Source organism: Sinocyclocheilus rhinocerous, unplaced genomic scaffold (assembly GCF_001515625.1).
Source record: "Sinocyclocheilus rhinocerous isolate Xijiao unplaced genomic scaffold, SAMN03320098_v1.1 scaffold206, whole genome shotgun sequence".
NCBI lineage: Eukaryota > Metazoa > Chordata > Actinopteri > Cypriniformes > Cyprinidae > Sinocyclocheilus > Sinocyclocheilus rhinocerous.
In genome coordinates this window covers 350,009-366,500 of record NW_015647488.1, presented here as the reverse complement: position 1 = coordinate 366,500, position 16,492 = coordinate 350,009, and the positions used below count along the sequence as shown (strand labels likewise).

Here is a 16,492-nt window from a genome sequence, read left to right as displayed (position 1 = left end):
TATTTAAAGGACATTAACTACAATGAACAATGTTTTTAAGCAATATTTTTTACTACTATAACTAACATAAAAAAAAAGATTAATAGGCAACTGCAACAAATGCACTGTTAGTTGCAGCTAACATTAACTAAAGGGACTGTTGTTTTACCATTTTTTACATTTTATTTATTTATTTATTTTACACTTATCTATTCACAACTGCACTTGAATGCACTTTTTGAAATGTTGAATATGAATCAAAATTTTAATTAGCTATAAATAAACTCCTTTTTGGGCAGTAGATCAAAAGGTCATGATATATCAGTCAGGTGTGTCCAAAGCAGTGTTGGGAGTAACGCATTACAAAAGTAATTAAAGCTGCGCATTTTACAATACTTATGTGGATATTTTGGATGAAAGTAACTCAAAAGTAACTCAAAAGTAGTGTAATGCATTACAATTCAGAGACAGTAATATTGTAATGTAACTAATTACTTTCAAAAGACAGTAACTAGTAATATATAATGTATTACATTTTGGAAGTAACTTGCCCAACACTGGTCCAAAGAACCTAAAATTAGATGTGTTTTATTTTATGTCACTTTCTGGTTAGATGCAAAAGCAAAGTCAATCAAAACCTAATTGGAACAAATAGATATACAGCACCGAATTACCTTCTGCTCTCAAGATAAACGTTAATGCCTTCCCAAACAAATGTAACACTATAAACGACTCAGCCCAACAGCCTGTTATCTTATCTTATGTTGACACACATTGAACCTGAACTCAAACACTATGGTGTGTATATTTTCAAGTTATGTTGGTGGACGCCCCCCAATATATGTGTGAGTAAACAGCAAAGTTACAGTCTCCACGTGGCATGGTTTATATCCTGCATAACCTGCATGACTCCAATGACAGCTAGGCCTATTTCTCTGAATGTATTGCTGAATGGAAAGCACATACTGTATAAGCACAGCCTTTGATGAATGACGACTTCTCTTAGTCATAAGAGAGCATAATTATAACACACAAAATTAGTCTTAAACATAATGATGTAATAGTATTTTCAATGCATTTCACTTATGATTTTATTTTGAACCGGTGCATTTGGTCACCGTGACGTCATGTCTGTACCCGCCCCTGACACGAGGGTGAAAAATCATACGAGGCTAAAGAAGGAGGGGGTTGCATTAGAATGAATGACTCTTTGAAGGGGGTGGAGTATCCAAGTCTTCACATGCTACTACAGCCTGTAGAAACAGGGATCGGTGGAAACAGGTTGATTCCAAAGAACGAGGCGTACGCAAACAGAAGCAGTGTTGTTGTTGTTTTTTAATCGAGCCGGTTTATTTTTTCCTTTATTTAATATCATTCAATAACTGGATTCATAGGTGTAAACGACTTTAAACGTAAATCTTCAAGAACGAGATGGCAAGAGGAGAGGGCGCAGAGCAGTACTCCAATGCCAGTCTGCTTCAAAAACCCAGCCCAGACGGAATCAAACTGGCAGCAAAGGTAACAAACTGAAAATAATGTATGCTTCCATTCAATTATAAGTTATAGGCTACGTATTTCCCATGCACATGATTCCCCTGTTGAACAGATACATAGTAGCGGCGAGAGCTGATCGACGTGTCATTTTGTCAGGTTGAATTGAGCGCGCACGCCCCGTCTGCACTGCTTGCGACGCGTGGAAATTATATATTATATAAACGAATATTAGACCGATTACACAGGACATCTCTGGCTGTTCAACTCCAGAGAAATTTTATCACGTTTCATCACTGGTAAACCGGTGTTAGAATTGACTACTGCTTGTCTGACTGCTTTTTTACAGTGTACATCACAATACAGAAGAAAAGATCTGTTGCTACTTTAGTTTTATTGCGACTTTAAATCTCAGTAACCAGAAACAAAGTATCGGTACTCATACTTGGCCTTGTTGCAACTCAGGCTCATTGAAAATACGTGACCCTGCCTCCGTTTCTGCAACACCTGAAATACATTACTCTATGAGTACATGTTGCTGAACTCGTCAGATGACGCATCCATAAGCGATATCATTTTTTCTCCATTGCAGATGTGGTTTATCAGAAGTTTACTTTATCAGAAAAGCCATACATATTGAGACGAACATGTGATGCAAATGTTAAAATGTATGTAAAAGTGTTTTGAGGTCATGACAGTATTTTGCAAGGAATCATGTGAAAAAATTAAGGCAAATGTAGACAGAGTTACACATTTCTAATAAGCCTGGGTTGCCTTTTAATATTAATTTATCTATATCCTATCTAATTTATCTTATCGGCTTTTCTGCTCCACAGAAGAAACTAGTACTTCAACTTAAACTTATTTCAGTTAGTGGCCAAAGCAGCATTTATAATGATTTTTTTTTTTTCATTTTTTATGTAATATTTATATTTTATTTCATTTCAGTTAGTGCTTTATTTCAGTTGGTGAAATGCTGATAACATATGAAGTTCTGTGTTGAAAAGTGCCATACAGATTGAAATGATCAGAGTCATTGTTAAAAAATAAACGTCAGATTCTTGTTTCTAATGCTGGGGGCTCATTAGCAAAGATGCAGGTGCGAATTACAAATGGATGAGCTATACCTTAAAAATCACAGATTTCATACTAACTGTTTTCTGCAGTTTACTTTCATATAAATGGCTTTTTTTGTTTTGGAGGAAGTTTTCACTTCAGAAGTTGACGAAATGTTTTCATTAGATCAAACTGTTTCCATTTAAAATCTATTACTAGACGTGTTTTTTTTTTTTTTTTTGTGATGGGTGTGTATGTAGCGTAGCTAAATTTTTCGTCCTTCAGAGATGACTGAATTGAACGAAAGTATATTACATTAAACGAGAGAATTCTTGAGGTTATCAGTAAAAAATAAAATATTTGAGTGTAATCTTCTCTAAACCCAATATCTCAAGTAATCGTTAAATATAGCGAAACTAATTAAATGAGTTGAAAATATTTCAATAAATTTTTTACACCATAGCACTGTTGAATGGTTGATTCTGATTGGCTGACAGATAAGGTCTTGATCTTTTATTTATTTATTTTTTCTAGGGATTTCAAAAAAAAGGCCAATCAAATAAATATGACAATAATATAAATAAAAAAGCTCTGTCTCTCTGTCCAGTAAGTGCATAAACAGCTTAAGCTTCCAATGTTTTGTGAATTATTAAAAAACTTTTTGCATTGAAGAGTTTGAAGAGTTTGCATTGAAGTTTGCATTGATTTTCAATAATGTCGTGGTATGCTGTCAATTATTCCTTACATAAAAATGTGTATATATATAGTTTACGCATCTAAAAATGCTGGGTGATTGGTAGAATAATATATAAATTATTCTACCAATCACCCAGCATTTTTAGATGCGTAAACTTTTGAGTGTGTAACACAGCCCTAATTAATTGACCCCCTATAGATAAATCTAGATTCCAAGTGCACACATGCCACATCATCAGAATGGATAATCCAATTTAAACATAGGCCTAATCATTTGATCTATGAGGTTGATATTATGTGAAATGGCTTTATTGCTGTGAAACGTGATATGCTTTTATCGCTGATGTAGATAAGCTAGAGTCATAGATTTTGCATTTCAAAAGGTTTCCTGATAGCTCAGATGATCTCTCTGCCCTTATTTTGTGTAAATGGTTTAAACACTATCATTTAAATTAGGGGTGCTCCGATTGATCGGCTATCGATCAGTATCGGCCGATAATCGCTTTGGGATGTTTGATCGGCGGTCTCTAAAAAGGCCGATCTCAAAAAAAGCGATCTCAAGCTGATGCCGCTGCTTTGAGAGGTTTGGCACGACATGCAGCGGCACTGTCTCAGTCTCTGTCCGGCGCGGGTAAAATTATTATAATGCTGAAAGTGAGGTACTCACCTTCATATTTCTTAATTAAATAACTTATAAAATAATTTGAAAACCGTGTGTGAGACGTAATTTCACAAACAGCGTGAGTGAATCACCGCGCGCGCGCTCTCTCTCTTTCTCTCTCAAAATATGCAAATGTCTTCAAATCACCACACATCGCGTCTGTCTATAAGCGAGCTGCACGCTGCACAGTCGACACAGGATTTGCCACTTGCACTGAGGCAGTGTCACATCGTCACTAAAGTTTATAAATTGCATTACTTTTTAATTATGTTTTAACCATTCAGATTCAAAGATGGGGAGATGCGGGTGGTGGAGCTGTTTAACATCTCCTTGATAGTGAGGAGAATTATTTGGCAATTTAAAAAGATTAATGAAAGCCCAACTCATAAAACATGCCAACAGATCCTCTATTAACAGTCCTTAGTGAAGTAGCTGGCAGAGAATTGTTCTCTGTTTCTGCTACAATAGCTCTGTTGCACTGTATCCGTGTCAGTTGGACACTTCCATAGAACTATAAACCAGTGTCTTCATTCCATGACGTTGGAGTGTTAAGGTTGTCCAGATGTCCTTTAACATGAGCAGGGGGCATTGAGGGAACACCATGTGCAATAAAGCCAAAGGTAGTTCTTCACAACTTTAATTGTTTATTTTTGAAGGATGCATGTGACAAACACTCATCTGTTACCGACTAATGTATATGAAGTCACCAAACTAAAAATGAGAAAAGTGTCGAGTTCATATTTGAACCCCAACACCCTATCTGAGCCTCTTGAAATTTGCTGATCTGCCGTGAGTAGATGTACTGATATTAATCAGAGAACGCTGCCTATCTCATCTGACTGTGTTCAGTGGTATTTCTGCTTGAGGGCTCATATCCTGACCCAAATATCAGTAGCTAGCCAGCTGTATTGAGAATAAGGTTATGTTTGAATTAGAACCAAACAGCAAGTCGAGCAGAAATGCATATTGTTAGCATAATTAAAACCAGCGCTTGTCTCAGAGTGGAAATCCTAGCCATTCAACAGCTTAAGCCAAATTACAAGCGTGTCTGGCCACAGTGTGCTTATTTACACCACAGTTAGGTTAGTTTGAATCCCAGCCGAGACACTGTGAACTCAGTATGACTTTAATGAATATAGCATCTGTACTATATTCTTAATTATTTGGTGTGTCTTTTTATGAATGTCTCAAAGCATATCTTGTTTCTTCCTTTTTTTTTTTTAAATAGTGTGAATCAAGGAGCCGGTTGTCAGTATGCAGCAAGTTGTGTTATGCCATTGGGGGTGCACCATATCAGATAACGGGATGTGCAATCGGCTTCTTCCTTCAGATCTACCTGCTGGACGTTGCTTTGGTGAGTGAAACTGTGTGATTGATTTTTACTAATAACATCTTAATCATATGGATCAATCAACTGATTCATCATACTGTGAATTTTAATTTAAATTGATTAAACCTTTTTATGGCACTTTCCATGAATGTGGTACACTTGGTGTCCCATTACTTTTTTTTTGTGTGTGAAAACCATACGTTCAACAAGTTATTATATAGCATAAAATTAATCTAGAATAACACATAAGCAGTTTTAAACACAAAATTTCACAGCAAATAATTTGGACCTATGTCGCCTCAGAGGTCTTGATGATCTCGACTGTATACAACAATTGAAATCAATCAATTTCTGTTGAATTGAAGTCACTGAATTAAAATAAAATCAATTATAAACTAATGTTAATGACCAAGGCACAATATTAAGATGGAAGATGAGTAAATAATCTGAAATTTTATGAATATTGTTGCTTTGGCTGCATTCGTCAAGCAAACCTCATGGAAAATGGATAGAAAACAAAATGTATATTTTTATTACCCATGTAATATTTAGTTCAACCTCCTAAGGATGCCATTTTTGTGAAGAAGAACTTCCTCATACTAACCATCTTTTCAAAAGCTTGTCCAATTTTGAATTCGTGGAAAGTGAAGATCAGATTGACTTGCAGAATGTAGAATCTGATTGCGATCCTCAGAGGGCAGCGGGTTTCTTTACTCCCTCTGCTCACATAGTCAGAGGCAACAAGTACAGGCACAAAGGGGGAATTTGTACTGGAAAATGAATAGATATGCAAAGGTCTTTCATGCCATTAACTTTTGGGAGCTACTGTAATCTTGGCAGGCTGATTGGCCAGATTAAAGTGTCTGAATAGGATTGTTCTAATAGTCTTCAGTGTTTATCATGTAACCACTGACTACAGAAGACAGGTTCCCAGTGTGAGTTCTGCTAATGTGTTTAATCCCATAATTAACAGTTATTCCTACAATACACAATGTCAGCATGACGCACTCAATCTGTGCAACATTTCAGAGTCCTCCAGAAGTTTTACAAGTGTGTTGTACTGGAAGTAAAACTGTTTCAACTGAGTAACTCCATTTGCCTGTCATGTGGTGTATGATCTCATGTATCTCAAGGTCATTGAGCAGGCCTCATGTGCTGCTCCTCCTGATCTCTGTAAAAAGTAGTTGTAGTTTATATGCTGCCTAGTCTTCTAAATGGTATAAATATTTGTAAATTTATCGTGAGAAGTCATATCTGCAACTGATATGTTGTGGTGCATATCTATTCTTTATCACCAATATAAATAAGTAATATTAAGCAGAACTTTTTACTGTTTTAAAAAGTTTACTTCTCTTTCTTTCTTACTTTTCGCTTTTTTTCATGTTGGTATTTCATCTATTGGTTTGAGTTATTTAGTCCATTCTGATGCTGAATAAAAGTTTTTGGAAAACGCTCAACCTGTGATGTGTGCTTTAGGTAAGATGATGACATGCTGGTCTTTCTCTTTTCTTGACAGTTGGACCCATTTTATGCCTCCATCATCTTGTTTGTGGGTCGAGCATGGGATGCCATCACAGACCCTACGGTGGGCTTTCTAATCAGCCGGAGTCCCTGGACCAGATTTGGACGAATGATGCCCTGGTAAGTCTTTCTTCACCTGCAGTTTCACTGGATTTCTCCAATGCTTTACTGTCTAGTAATCCAGTGCTTTACTGTCCTGAGCAATCTTTCACATTAAACATTGAACAAGACTCAGAATTGTCTTGGAGCAAGTTGCCTGTAGTAACTGTCTACTTGATTAGTTTTACAATTCTACCCTCCACTAACTCCTCTGTTCCATTTAAAATGCGGCCCAATTGAATCTCTCTGCTCCGTCACTTGCTTTGTCTTCTGACCCATTTCTCTGTCGTTGTGAAATGTCAGGAGGTGGAGTCTTTAAGTGAGTGAGCCAAGCGTATCTGGTGATGTTTCTAAGCCAGAGGACGCTTGTGGGCTAAGTGAAGTCCCCTGAACTCTCATGGGGGGTTGAGGGGCGTGATGGGCGTGGGGCTGGATACAGCACAGTAGCTTTGCTTTCGGCCAATTTGCATTTTCAGCCAGCCGATCTGATTTCTACATCACATGCATAACTAAACCACTTAATCCGTGTCCTGTCAACAAGAAAGGCTTGCCATTCAGCAACAACAAATTATATGCAAGTTAAATGGTTCTCTTTCTTAACTAGTGTTGCTGATGCTATATGGAGGCAAATATGCTTAAGTAAACAACATTTGGTCCAAAACTAGCTACCGAGTGACGCCATAATTTAAGTTAAAATTTAGCTCAATCCTCTTTCTCACTGTGGTGTAGTTTTTTTTTATTCATTAGGTTAAATATTACTTCTAGCAAAAACCAAGTCACTATATTTAGACCATATGCACTGAATGTTGGTAATTTGATTGCAAAAACTGCAAACCTCATAGAAAATGAATAGAAATTAAATAACTAATACTGAATTTAGTTTGACCCCCTGGGCTTGGTGACCAGTGTTTTTCTGAAGATTCAGCACATCCTTTGTCTGATGAACAGCTCTTTCCCACAACATAAAACTGAAAAATTGAAACTTTGCAGCTAGTGACCCTTAACCCTGCGATCACACAAGCGTTATCTGTAGTGACAGTGATGCCCGCGGCGATGGAGGTGTCTGCTTTAGAGAACGCTTGTGTGGTTCTCTACACAATGAAGGCTTTCGGGATTGATGAAAAAGTCTTATTGGGTTTTGACCCAAATGAAGCAAATAACCAGTTTAACATTTCTTAGCTGGTGTTCTCAGCCTCAGAAAATAGGCGTTTAGGCTAACATCAAAAGCACGGTACAAGGTTTACTTTCTGTCTTATTTTCCAAATGATGGTTGGTTTGAAGAGTGCTGTGGTGGCTACACTTCTTCGAGTCCTCAGAAGTACGAGGTCACTCATTGTATGAATAATTGTGAAACCACTCCGAGGAAGTGATGGGAACAGGAGGGGATGGGGTGAGGAATGTGCGTCTGCTTTCTAACTGGACATGGGGCATGTGAAGGAATCTGGTAGGAAGCTGGTGAGAACGTTCTGCCCTAATGAGCTCATTTCAGTGACGCTGGATCTGAGCAAGACGGTTGTATCCTCTCAGGGCGGTGTGATTACAAGATCCCTAGTGACGCCTAGATTTGTGCTGTGATGTCACTTGGGAGCACATGAGACAGGTTTGTGGGTGTAGTTATGGGTATATGAGGGAGAGAGGGGACTTTTTTCTCCCCTAACTATCCCCGTGGAGAATCATATGGACCACAAGCCTGTATAATTTCATTTTCACGATGCTTGATCACATGCAATATTAATAGTCACAAGCAAGTTAAGCTATCATAATCCTGAAAGGGAATTCATCGCAAAGGTTAGATCCATTTTCAATGGTAAATTAGTAAATGACATGAGCTGAAATACTGGGTAACTGTAAAGAAAATGTCAATATTTGAACACGTGATAATCTTTCATAAACCGTAAATGATTTTCAAGGCAACATAAACCATAAAAAGACAATCAGAGTCAGAAGGGATAAGAGCGTCTCTGATCTTCTGTAATCCATGGGATATTTTCTGTCTATAAGCGACTCATGTTGTGTGGATTGAATTCCGCAAATGGCATAAATAACACAACATTTGTCTTGTGCTGCCGGGGCTCAGAAGGAAGATTCTCCTTTTTTCGTGCTGCATGCCTTGGGGGTTGGGAGGTGTATGCAAAATGCGGAAGCTCTTGAGTGGTCCGACCCACAACACACCACCTCTGTCATCCAATCAGAGTGAGAGGGAGGCAGACCACATCTGCTTCAAGTCTAAAGCCAGCATACTGGGGTTATTTTAGTTCAAATGGCAGCCTTGCTGGTAGAGTGAGATTTGTTACTATTTTGAACTGTTAGCTAGTTGCACCTTTTTGCTACACATGCACATTTGTTCAGTCAGGGCTTTTTCTTGCTCTGATTTAATATTTTAATTCAAATTACAAACAGATGCAAGAAACTGTTGATAAATCTAAAATATATGCAATTTATTTTCATAACAAATACGTTTTAATAAATTGAAGAGATTATATTGTATAATAGTATTATACCCTACTATAATAGTGGGATAAAATATGGTAGTGTAATATAGGTCAAAACGGCTGTCAAAGGAGTTTTGTAGTTTTTAGTTCCCAAGATATTCCCGTCAGTTCAGGTGATTTAAAATGCACTTCAGTAACCCTCAATCAAGCAAGCTCAGTCCTACCTTTATGTCCTATTAGGTTTGTATAGACAAATATTTATTTGTTTAGTGCAGGCAAAGTCCAATATCTAATCTAAATGATGACTAGGTGAAATTTTTTAAATGTTCAGTTTGTTCATTATAATATTCATTATAATTAGAGGCTAAAAATTATTGTTTTTGCACAAAATGTATGATGACAGTTGTATTCTGTAGCTCAATGAAAACATTTGACATGCATATTTGTGGTATTAAATCATTCTGAGCATATTTGTGCATTAAATTCTCTTGAATAACATGACTCAAGTATCAAAATTCACCACAGTACCTTTTTAAACTAGAAATGTAACCCAGACAGGTTCATGCGAAACCTGCAAACGTTTTCTGGAGAATAGCGTTAATGATTAAATCATGGGTAGTACTACACCTTTGAGTACTGCAGTCTTATTGGTAGCTGAAAGCATTCTTGAATTAGCCAAAATATTTAATAAACAAACAGAAAGGGGGTGGAGAGGGGCGTGGAACGTACTGACTGAATACAAACAATTACATTCTGTGTAAATTAGTGGAATTCTGTGAGCTCTGATTCTGTTAAGGTCTGCTCTAGAAAAACTGCCAAGCGAGGCTCCACTTTTTCCATAAACCATTCAGTTCTATGACGTGTAACGCACCTGGAATGGTATTTCCTTGTACAGATGCTACAGATTAAGAGCAGACAGTGTACTTACACTTCAGCATCCTGTTGGCCACAAGGGTCACTGAACAAATACAGGAAGTTATCTCATCTCTCTAGTTATAGAAGAGAGGGAACAGAAAAGACAGGCTTGGTGCTTGACAAGGTTCAATGATATAACACCTAGTAAACTTCATCTATATGTACCTGATCCTAAACCCGTTTATCATCATGGGGAACCAGAATACCAATCTAGTTATACTTAATTTTTTACCTTTTGTACCTTTCTTCTAATCTCGTATATCTTTTCCATGCAGGATTGTGCTGTCTACCCCATTTGCCGTGCTATGCTATTTCCTCATCTGGTACGTGCCATCTGTTGAGCAAGGCAAGGTTGTTTGGTACCTGATCTTCTACTGCTCCTTCCAAACATTACAGACAGTGAGTAACCATCTTTTTATGACCACAAGTTGTAGTCTGTATTCCTAATAATTTCATTTAACCGTTGGCTTTGACTTTTTCCCAAAAAACAGTGCTTCCACGTACCGTATTCTGCACTTACCATGTTTATCAGCACTGAGCAGAAGGAGAGGGATTCGGCCACAGCCTACCGTGAGTTTCAAAGCATCTCCAGCTAGAAATGTCCACTGTTTTGAATTTCACAGCTAACTGCTCATCTCTTATCTCAGGAATGACTGTTGAGGTTTTGGGCACGCTCATTGGCACTGCTGTTCAAGGACAGATTGTGGGAATGGCTAATGCTCCTTGTATCAGCACCGGTGAGGAGTTGAACTCCACAGATCTGCTGGTGGCTTCCACGGTCAACATCACTGGGCCTCATGCTTCACTGGAGCATCTGGTAAGGATTTTTTTTCTTTTAAGTTTGATTAAATTTAAATTCTTGCTATACTGGTGTTAAATGCCTGGTATCATATGGTTCCCACAGAGAAATGCTTACATGATCGCATCTGGTGTCATCTGCTTCATTTATGTCGTCTGTGCCCTGGTCTTGTTCCTTGGTGTGAAAGAACAAAGAGGTAAGCGTTACTAATACCGCAAAGACACATTATTACAAATGAAATTTTATGTAATTAAACTTGCACTTCTGTTCAAAAATTTGGGGTCGGAGTCTATTATGCTCACCAATGCTGCATTTATTTGGTCAAAAATAAAGTAAAAATTGTAATATTGTGAAATATTATTATAATATAAAATAACTGTTTTCTATTTGAATATATTTTAAATTGTAATTTATTCCTGTGATGCAAAGCTGAATTTTCAGCATCATTAATCCAGTCTTCAGTGTCACATGATCCTTCAGAAATCTCTCTAATATGCTGATTTGATGTAGAAAACAGTTGTGCTGCTTAATATTTTGTGGAAACTGATACATTACCCTTTTTCTTTCAATTGAATAGAAAGTTCAAAAGAACCGTCTCTATATTTGAAATAGAAATCTTTTGCAACATTGTAAGTGTGTTTACTGTAACTTTTGATCAGTTTAGTTCATCCTGGCAGAATAAAAGTAATGATTTTCTTTAAAAAAAAACTCTTACTGACCCCAAACTTTTGAACGGTAGTATAGCTTCTTTCTTAAAGACCTTATGATATCATAATTTTATGCTTTTAAGCGGTTAGCTGTTAGGTCTTCTAATATGTTGGTAAAAAGATTAACCTTCTCTAGAAATACACATTTAAAATTCATGCAAGTATAAATGCTGGAAATTTAACAAAATTTTGATGACACATGCTGCACAACACTGATTTTTGTCCAATCCAATGCTCTCCAAAACAAGTCCCTACATCTGAAACTGACTAGTAAACAGCAAATCATAGTTCATGGCTGTGATGTAACTAAAGCCTATTGGCTGTCTTAAAACAGGGAAATGATCCATTCACTATCTCTCGCCCAAACGTTCTGTTTCAGTGAGAAAAGTGTGTACACTGTAAATCTCATGTGGTTGCTTGCAGATGTATCCGGGTTTTTCCACACAGCTCGGGTTTCTTTGAGTCAGTAGTTGGCCCACAAGCAGAGCTCAGCTGGCCGCAGGGAAATGCCAGTGTATAAGCTTAGCAGGGTGATTAGCTTTCACAGCACAGAGAGGGCTGTCTAAATGGGGCTCATGGTAAATGGTGTTCTCTAGAGTAGTTAATTTTGAACCCAAATATTGAGACTTAACATGCATACCTCAGTAGTCTGTTGTAAGGGAAATCAAGCACAGTACTGGCTCATCGTCACACCTCATTTGTGGATTTATCATGCTCAACGCTTAGAAATGAAAGTGTACGAGCAATTAAACAACATACTTTTTGGCAGATTCCTTGTCAAGCAATGCAACACATTTCGGCAGCTAATCAAAATGTATACATTTGTGTGCAGCAATTTCCTTCATTTTGATTTTTTAGAAAGCCAACACCTGAAAATTGGTGGGGGAAAACAAAATCTTACAGCAAGCTAGTCTCTTCCCCACTGCTCTGATATTTATTACTTTTAATGTAGCACCATTAATTGTCATTTGTTTCCATCATCTCATCTTGCCTCTGTCTTCTTTTTGACAGAGACCTGCAGGGTTAGGACTGAGCCCATGTCATTCTTTCAGGGCATTCGTATGGTGATGGGCCACGGTCCATATGCCAAGCTGGTCATGGGCTTCCTCTTCACCTCTCTGGCTTTTATGGTGAGTTCTTATGCAAATGATAAACTCATTTCATGTTGAGCCATGGTCACCACCAGCCATTTGGGTTGTCTAAGCTGTGACCGCCATGGACGAGCACTGTTGCCTTTGGCGATCGCTTTATTTGTTAGGTTTTGGTAATGTGTCCTTACTGTGCAGCTTATTATTTCTATAAACATTTCTTGCAGCTTCTGGAAGGAAACTTTGCACTGTTTTGTAGCTACACCCTTGGCTTTAGAAACGACTTCCAAAACATCCTTCTCGTCATTATGGTAAGCAAACTAAATGTCTCTTTTTTTGTTTTAAATTATAAATGTATTTTAAATGGGCTTTTTGAATACTAAAAGACTATATGACTCTGTATGGTCTGTAAAGATAGGTGAGGTTTCATTATGGAGTGATTGGCAATGACATTTTGAAAGACAAATGTACAAAAGGAAAGTACTTAATGGGTTACATAATACATTTGCATAATACATTTGGGCTGATCATCTGAACAGACTAGTGTTTCCAGAAATATATTGCACCTTATCCAACCCACAACTCACTGCTTTACCCATGAAATGCTTTAGTATCGCAGAAAAGTTGTCAATCAACAACTAGATTATTGTTTAAGGAAGACAAAGTTGTTCATCTAGTTTCAAAGAACAATTATGTCTTGTTCATGTGTTTTTGTCCTTGAGATCAGACTGTTCAAAACCCAGATTCCTTTAAGAATTCATGTTCAATAAGAGAGTATTATTGTAGTCATGTAAAACCCAGTCTGCTGACTGTTTTTCTTCAAACTACAATAACCCTTGTTCAGGGAACTATAACTGCAGATGCATGAATAGAACGTTTTCAGGCATTGTCCTAGATATGATACAAAACATTCCAGTATTGTTGTCGGGAAGGTGTGTTAGGAAGCATTCTTATTGATGGGAACGTGTGTGAACACAGACAGGTTCAATTCTTTGTCAGAAACCTAATCTTAGCTAATGCCGTTTGCACGCATTATCAGTCACGAAAACCATCTGCAGTGCAGTGCTTTTTCTGTATTACAGACAGATCTCTCTATAGGCATTGATCATCAAAAAATGTTTAATATTTGAAAAATGTTTGTCTTTCAAATCATCACCATGTAGCGTGACCAACATATAGACAAAAACGAAAACTCTTTTTAAACCTGCACACTTAGTTGTCTTTGAGCCAAACCTATTTTCATTTCCTCTATTTCAGCTCTCCGCCACGCTTGCTATCCCATTTTGGCAGTGGTTCCTCACTAAATTTGGCAAGAAGACTGCCGTGTATATTGGGACTACAGTAAGTATTGGCAGCGGCACACAACCCTTCAATTAATTCCACTAACTGACCAACAGTGGCTTCTTCTGGTCCGTCATCTACTGTAATTGAGGTTTTTGATTCCTGTTACTGATGGTTTATATTCTCTTTGCAGTCTGTGGTGCCTTTCCTGGTCTCCGTCGTCTTGGTGCCAAGCAATCTTATTGTGACATACATTGTGTCCTTTGCCGCTGGAGTCAGTGTTGCAGCGGCCTTCCTCCTGCCATGGTAAGCACCTGACAATTGTACAAATGTATATGCACTTCCAGATTTGGTGCACTTTTTTCATGGAGTGTGTTTTCCTGTATGCTCAGGTCCATGCTCCCCGACGTTGTGGATGATTTTAAAGTCCAAAATCCTGAATCTCAAGGCCATGAAGCCATCTTCTACTCCTTCTATGTGTTCTTCACCAAGTTTGCATCTGGAGTTTCCTTGGGGGTCTCAACTCTTAGTCTTGAGTAAGTTTCACGGTCTTGTACACGAAATACCGGCTCTTAAAGTTGGATTATAGTCTGCATGATCCAATAAGCCCGGCTTTTTGTTTTACTTTTACTGTATGAGAATCAGTCTGGCCTCCTGACCTTCAGATATAATGCGATTAGCGCTGCTCTTATGGGTCTTTTGGGTTTGGAGACGTGACCATGTAGGATAGTGTTTTAATGTGAAATTCAGTGATCAGTCATGAGGTTGGATTTATCTGGATGAACATTAATAACATATTAATCTCTCGCTTCTTCTCTTTCAAACAGTTTTGCTGGCTATGTGACGAGAGGTTGCACGCAACCCGCCGAAGTCGATTTAACCTTGAAGATCCTGGTATCTCCTGCTCCGATAGTCTTGATCATTATCGGGCTGCTAATATTCATCTCATATCCAATCAACGAGGAAAAGAGACAAGGCAACCGCAAACTACTTAATGAACAACGGTAAAGCCACCTATTGATTTGAACAGTCTTCCAGTCACGTTTTGCTTAAAGATGTTAAGCCTGCTCAGCATTCTTGAAATCTATAAATTAACACGGTACTTTTAAACCTCTAAAGCTGATTAAACGGCATTCTTGTAATTTCAAATAAAAATGTTTAGGCTAACTGTGTCCTGTGTGACTCTTTTTCAGAGAAAATGAGATTGACTCAGAAACAGACTCCACTGAGCTCAATGTGGTTTAAGAGCACCGGAAACCTAAACTGGACATCGTGCCATTTGTGTCACATCAACAGAGATAAAACAAACCGAGCGGATGCTTTGAACCAACCATGCTGCCTTGTGGCTGAAAACTTCCACCCATATCACCCCTACACAACCACAAATCAACTTGAAACATAGCCTTTTTCCAGCTCAATTTCAAAGTGCCTTGCCATTTCCAGTTGCAAGTGCTAATGGATGCTGAGTTGCACAAAACCGAAAGGCAGGCTTGTGTGTGTCGCCAGTATTTGTGCTGCTCGCTGGTATAGGATCTCAAAGCGGTGTCCAAAAAAGCCAGCTTTTGATAAGCACACATCTAAAGAACACTAAAAAATGAACTGAGGTGGGACATGTCTACCGTAAGATGAAACTTGAAACATTTAATAACGTTTTTAGGTGCTAAAACCAAAAATGCATTTCAATCATGATTGAAAGGTACATTTTGGGAGGAATATCTGTGAAACTGTACACAACGTGTATAATAATTGAATATAATTGAATATTTATAAATGCTTTTGTGCATCTAACTGGAAAAGCAAAATTGAGGGACCTGAGAGGAGTTTGATTACGTCAAACTTCAGTATTGCGCACAGAAGGTTATTGTTTATTTCTTCTATTACTTTCCTTCACGTACCCCTTCTATTATGTTCCTTTTCACCTGTGTCTGCTCTCTCGGGGTGTACTCTTTCAGAGGGATGCGCTGAGGGCGAAACATACTAATTTGGTCTCTTCAGATGATATGGGTACACTAAAGTGTGGCTGAAAAGTGCTGCTGACAACTGAAGCTATGAACTAGCAAGATGCCATCAGACTATGTGGGGTTAAAATGTATGATCAATTGCTTATGTTATGAGGTGAACAAGATTATTTAAGTATTTATTACTTTTGTTTTAAATCATATGTTGGTTTGATTATGTCTGTTTCTCCCATCTTAATTTATCTTGTTTGAGGGCCTCAGTCACATAAAATAAGGGCAATTAGAGCTGTCACTGCTGAATTATGTCTAATATGCCATTAATTCTTATGGAAAAGCCAATCAGTGTATTTACAGGCGACTTGCTGTTTGTTTAGGTGTTAAATTAATCTGATTTTTGGTCTGTTTGTTTCGTGTCAGTGTCCGTACAGTAGTTGTCTCAGAAGTGCTTTTATTATTGTATAGTTCTCTGCCTGTAACAT

The 16,492-nt window shown here is 37.8% G+C and overlaps 1 protein-coding gene across 2 annotated transcripts; it reads left to right on the top strand.

The window, feature by feature from the left end:
• Window positions 1-1,182: 1,182 nt before the first annotated feature.
• LOC107709268 (sodium-dependent lysophosphatidylcholine symporter 1-B-like) lies at window positions 1,183-15,700 on the top strand. Of its 2 annotated transcripts, XM_016513715.1 has the most exons (15): window positions 1,183-1,260; window positions 1,374-1,497; window positions 5,112-5,237; window positions 6,730-6,854; window positions 10,456-10,579; window positions 10,672-10,750; window positions 10,828-10,997; window positions 11,085-11,175; window positions 12,698-12,816; window positions 13,002-13,085; window positions 14,032-14,115; window positions 14,249-14,361; window positions 14,448-14,591; window positions 14,883-15,059; window positions 15,249-15,700. In XM_016513715.1, exons 2-15 carry the CDS (start codon window positions 1,411-1,413, stop codon window positions 15,298-15,300), a joined length of 1,575 nt encoding a protein of 524 aa, XP_016369201.1. In that variant the 5' UTR covers window positions 1,183-1,260; window positions 1,374-1,410; the 3' UTR covers window positions 15,301-15,700. The 2 variants fall into 2 exon arrangements, with proteins under 2 accessions (XP_016369201.1, XP_016369200.1); XM_016513714.1 differs by having other exon boundaries at window positions 1,206-1,497.
• The last annotated feature ends 792 nt before the right edge of the window (window positions 15,701-16,492 follow it).

Bases quoted from the DNA above. Each gene is read 5' to 3' on its own strand.
- LOC107709268 (XM_016513715.1), top strand. From the start codon at position 1,411: ATGGCAAGAGGAGAGGGCGCAGAGCAGTACTCCAATGCCAGTCTGCTT. The intron at 12,817-13,001 runs GTGAGTTCTTAT...CATTTCTTGCAG, and splicing joins TCACCTCTCTGGCTTTTATG to CTTCTGGAAGGAAACTTTGC. The intron at 13,086-14,031 runs GTAAGCAAACTA...CCTCTATTTCAG, and splicing joins ACATCCTTCTCGTCATTATG to CTCTCCGCCACGCTTGCTAT.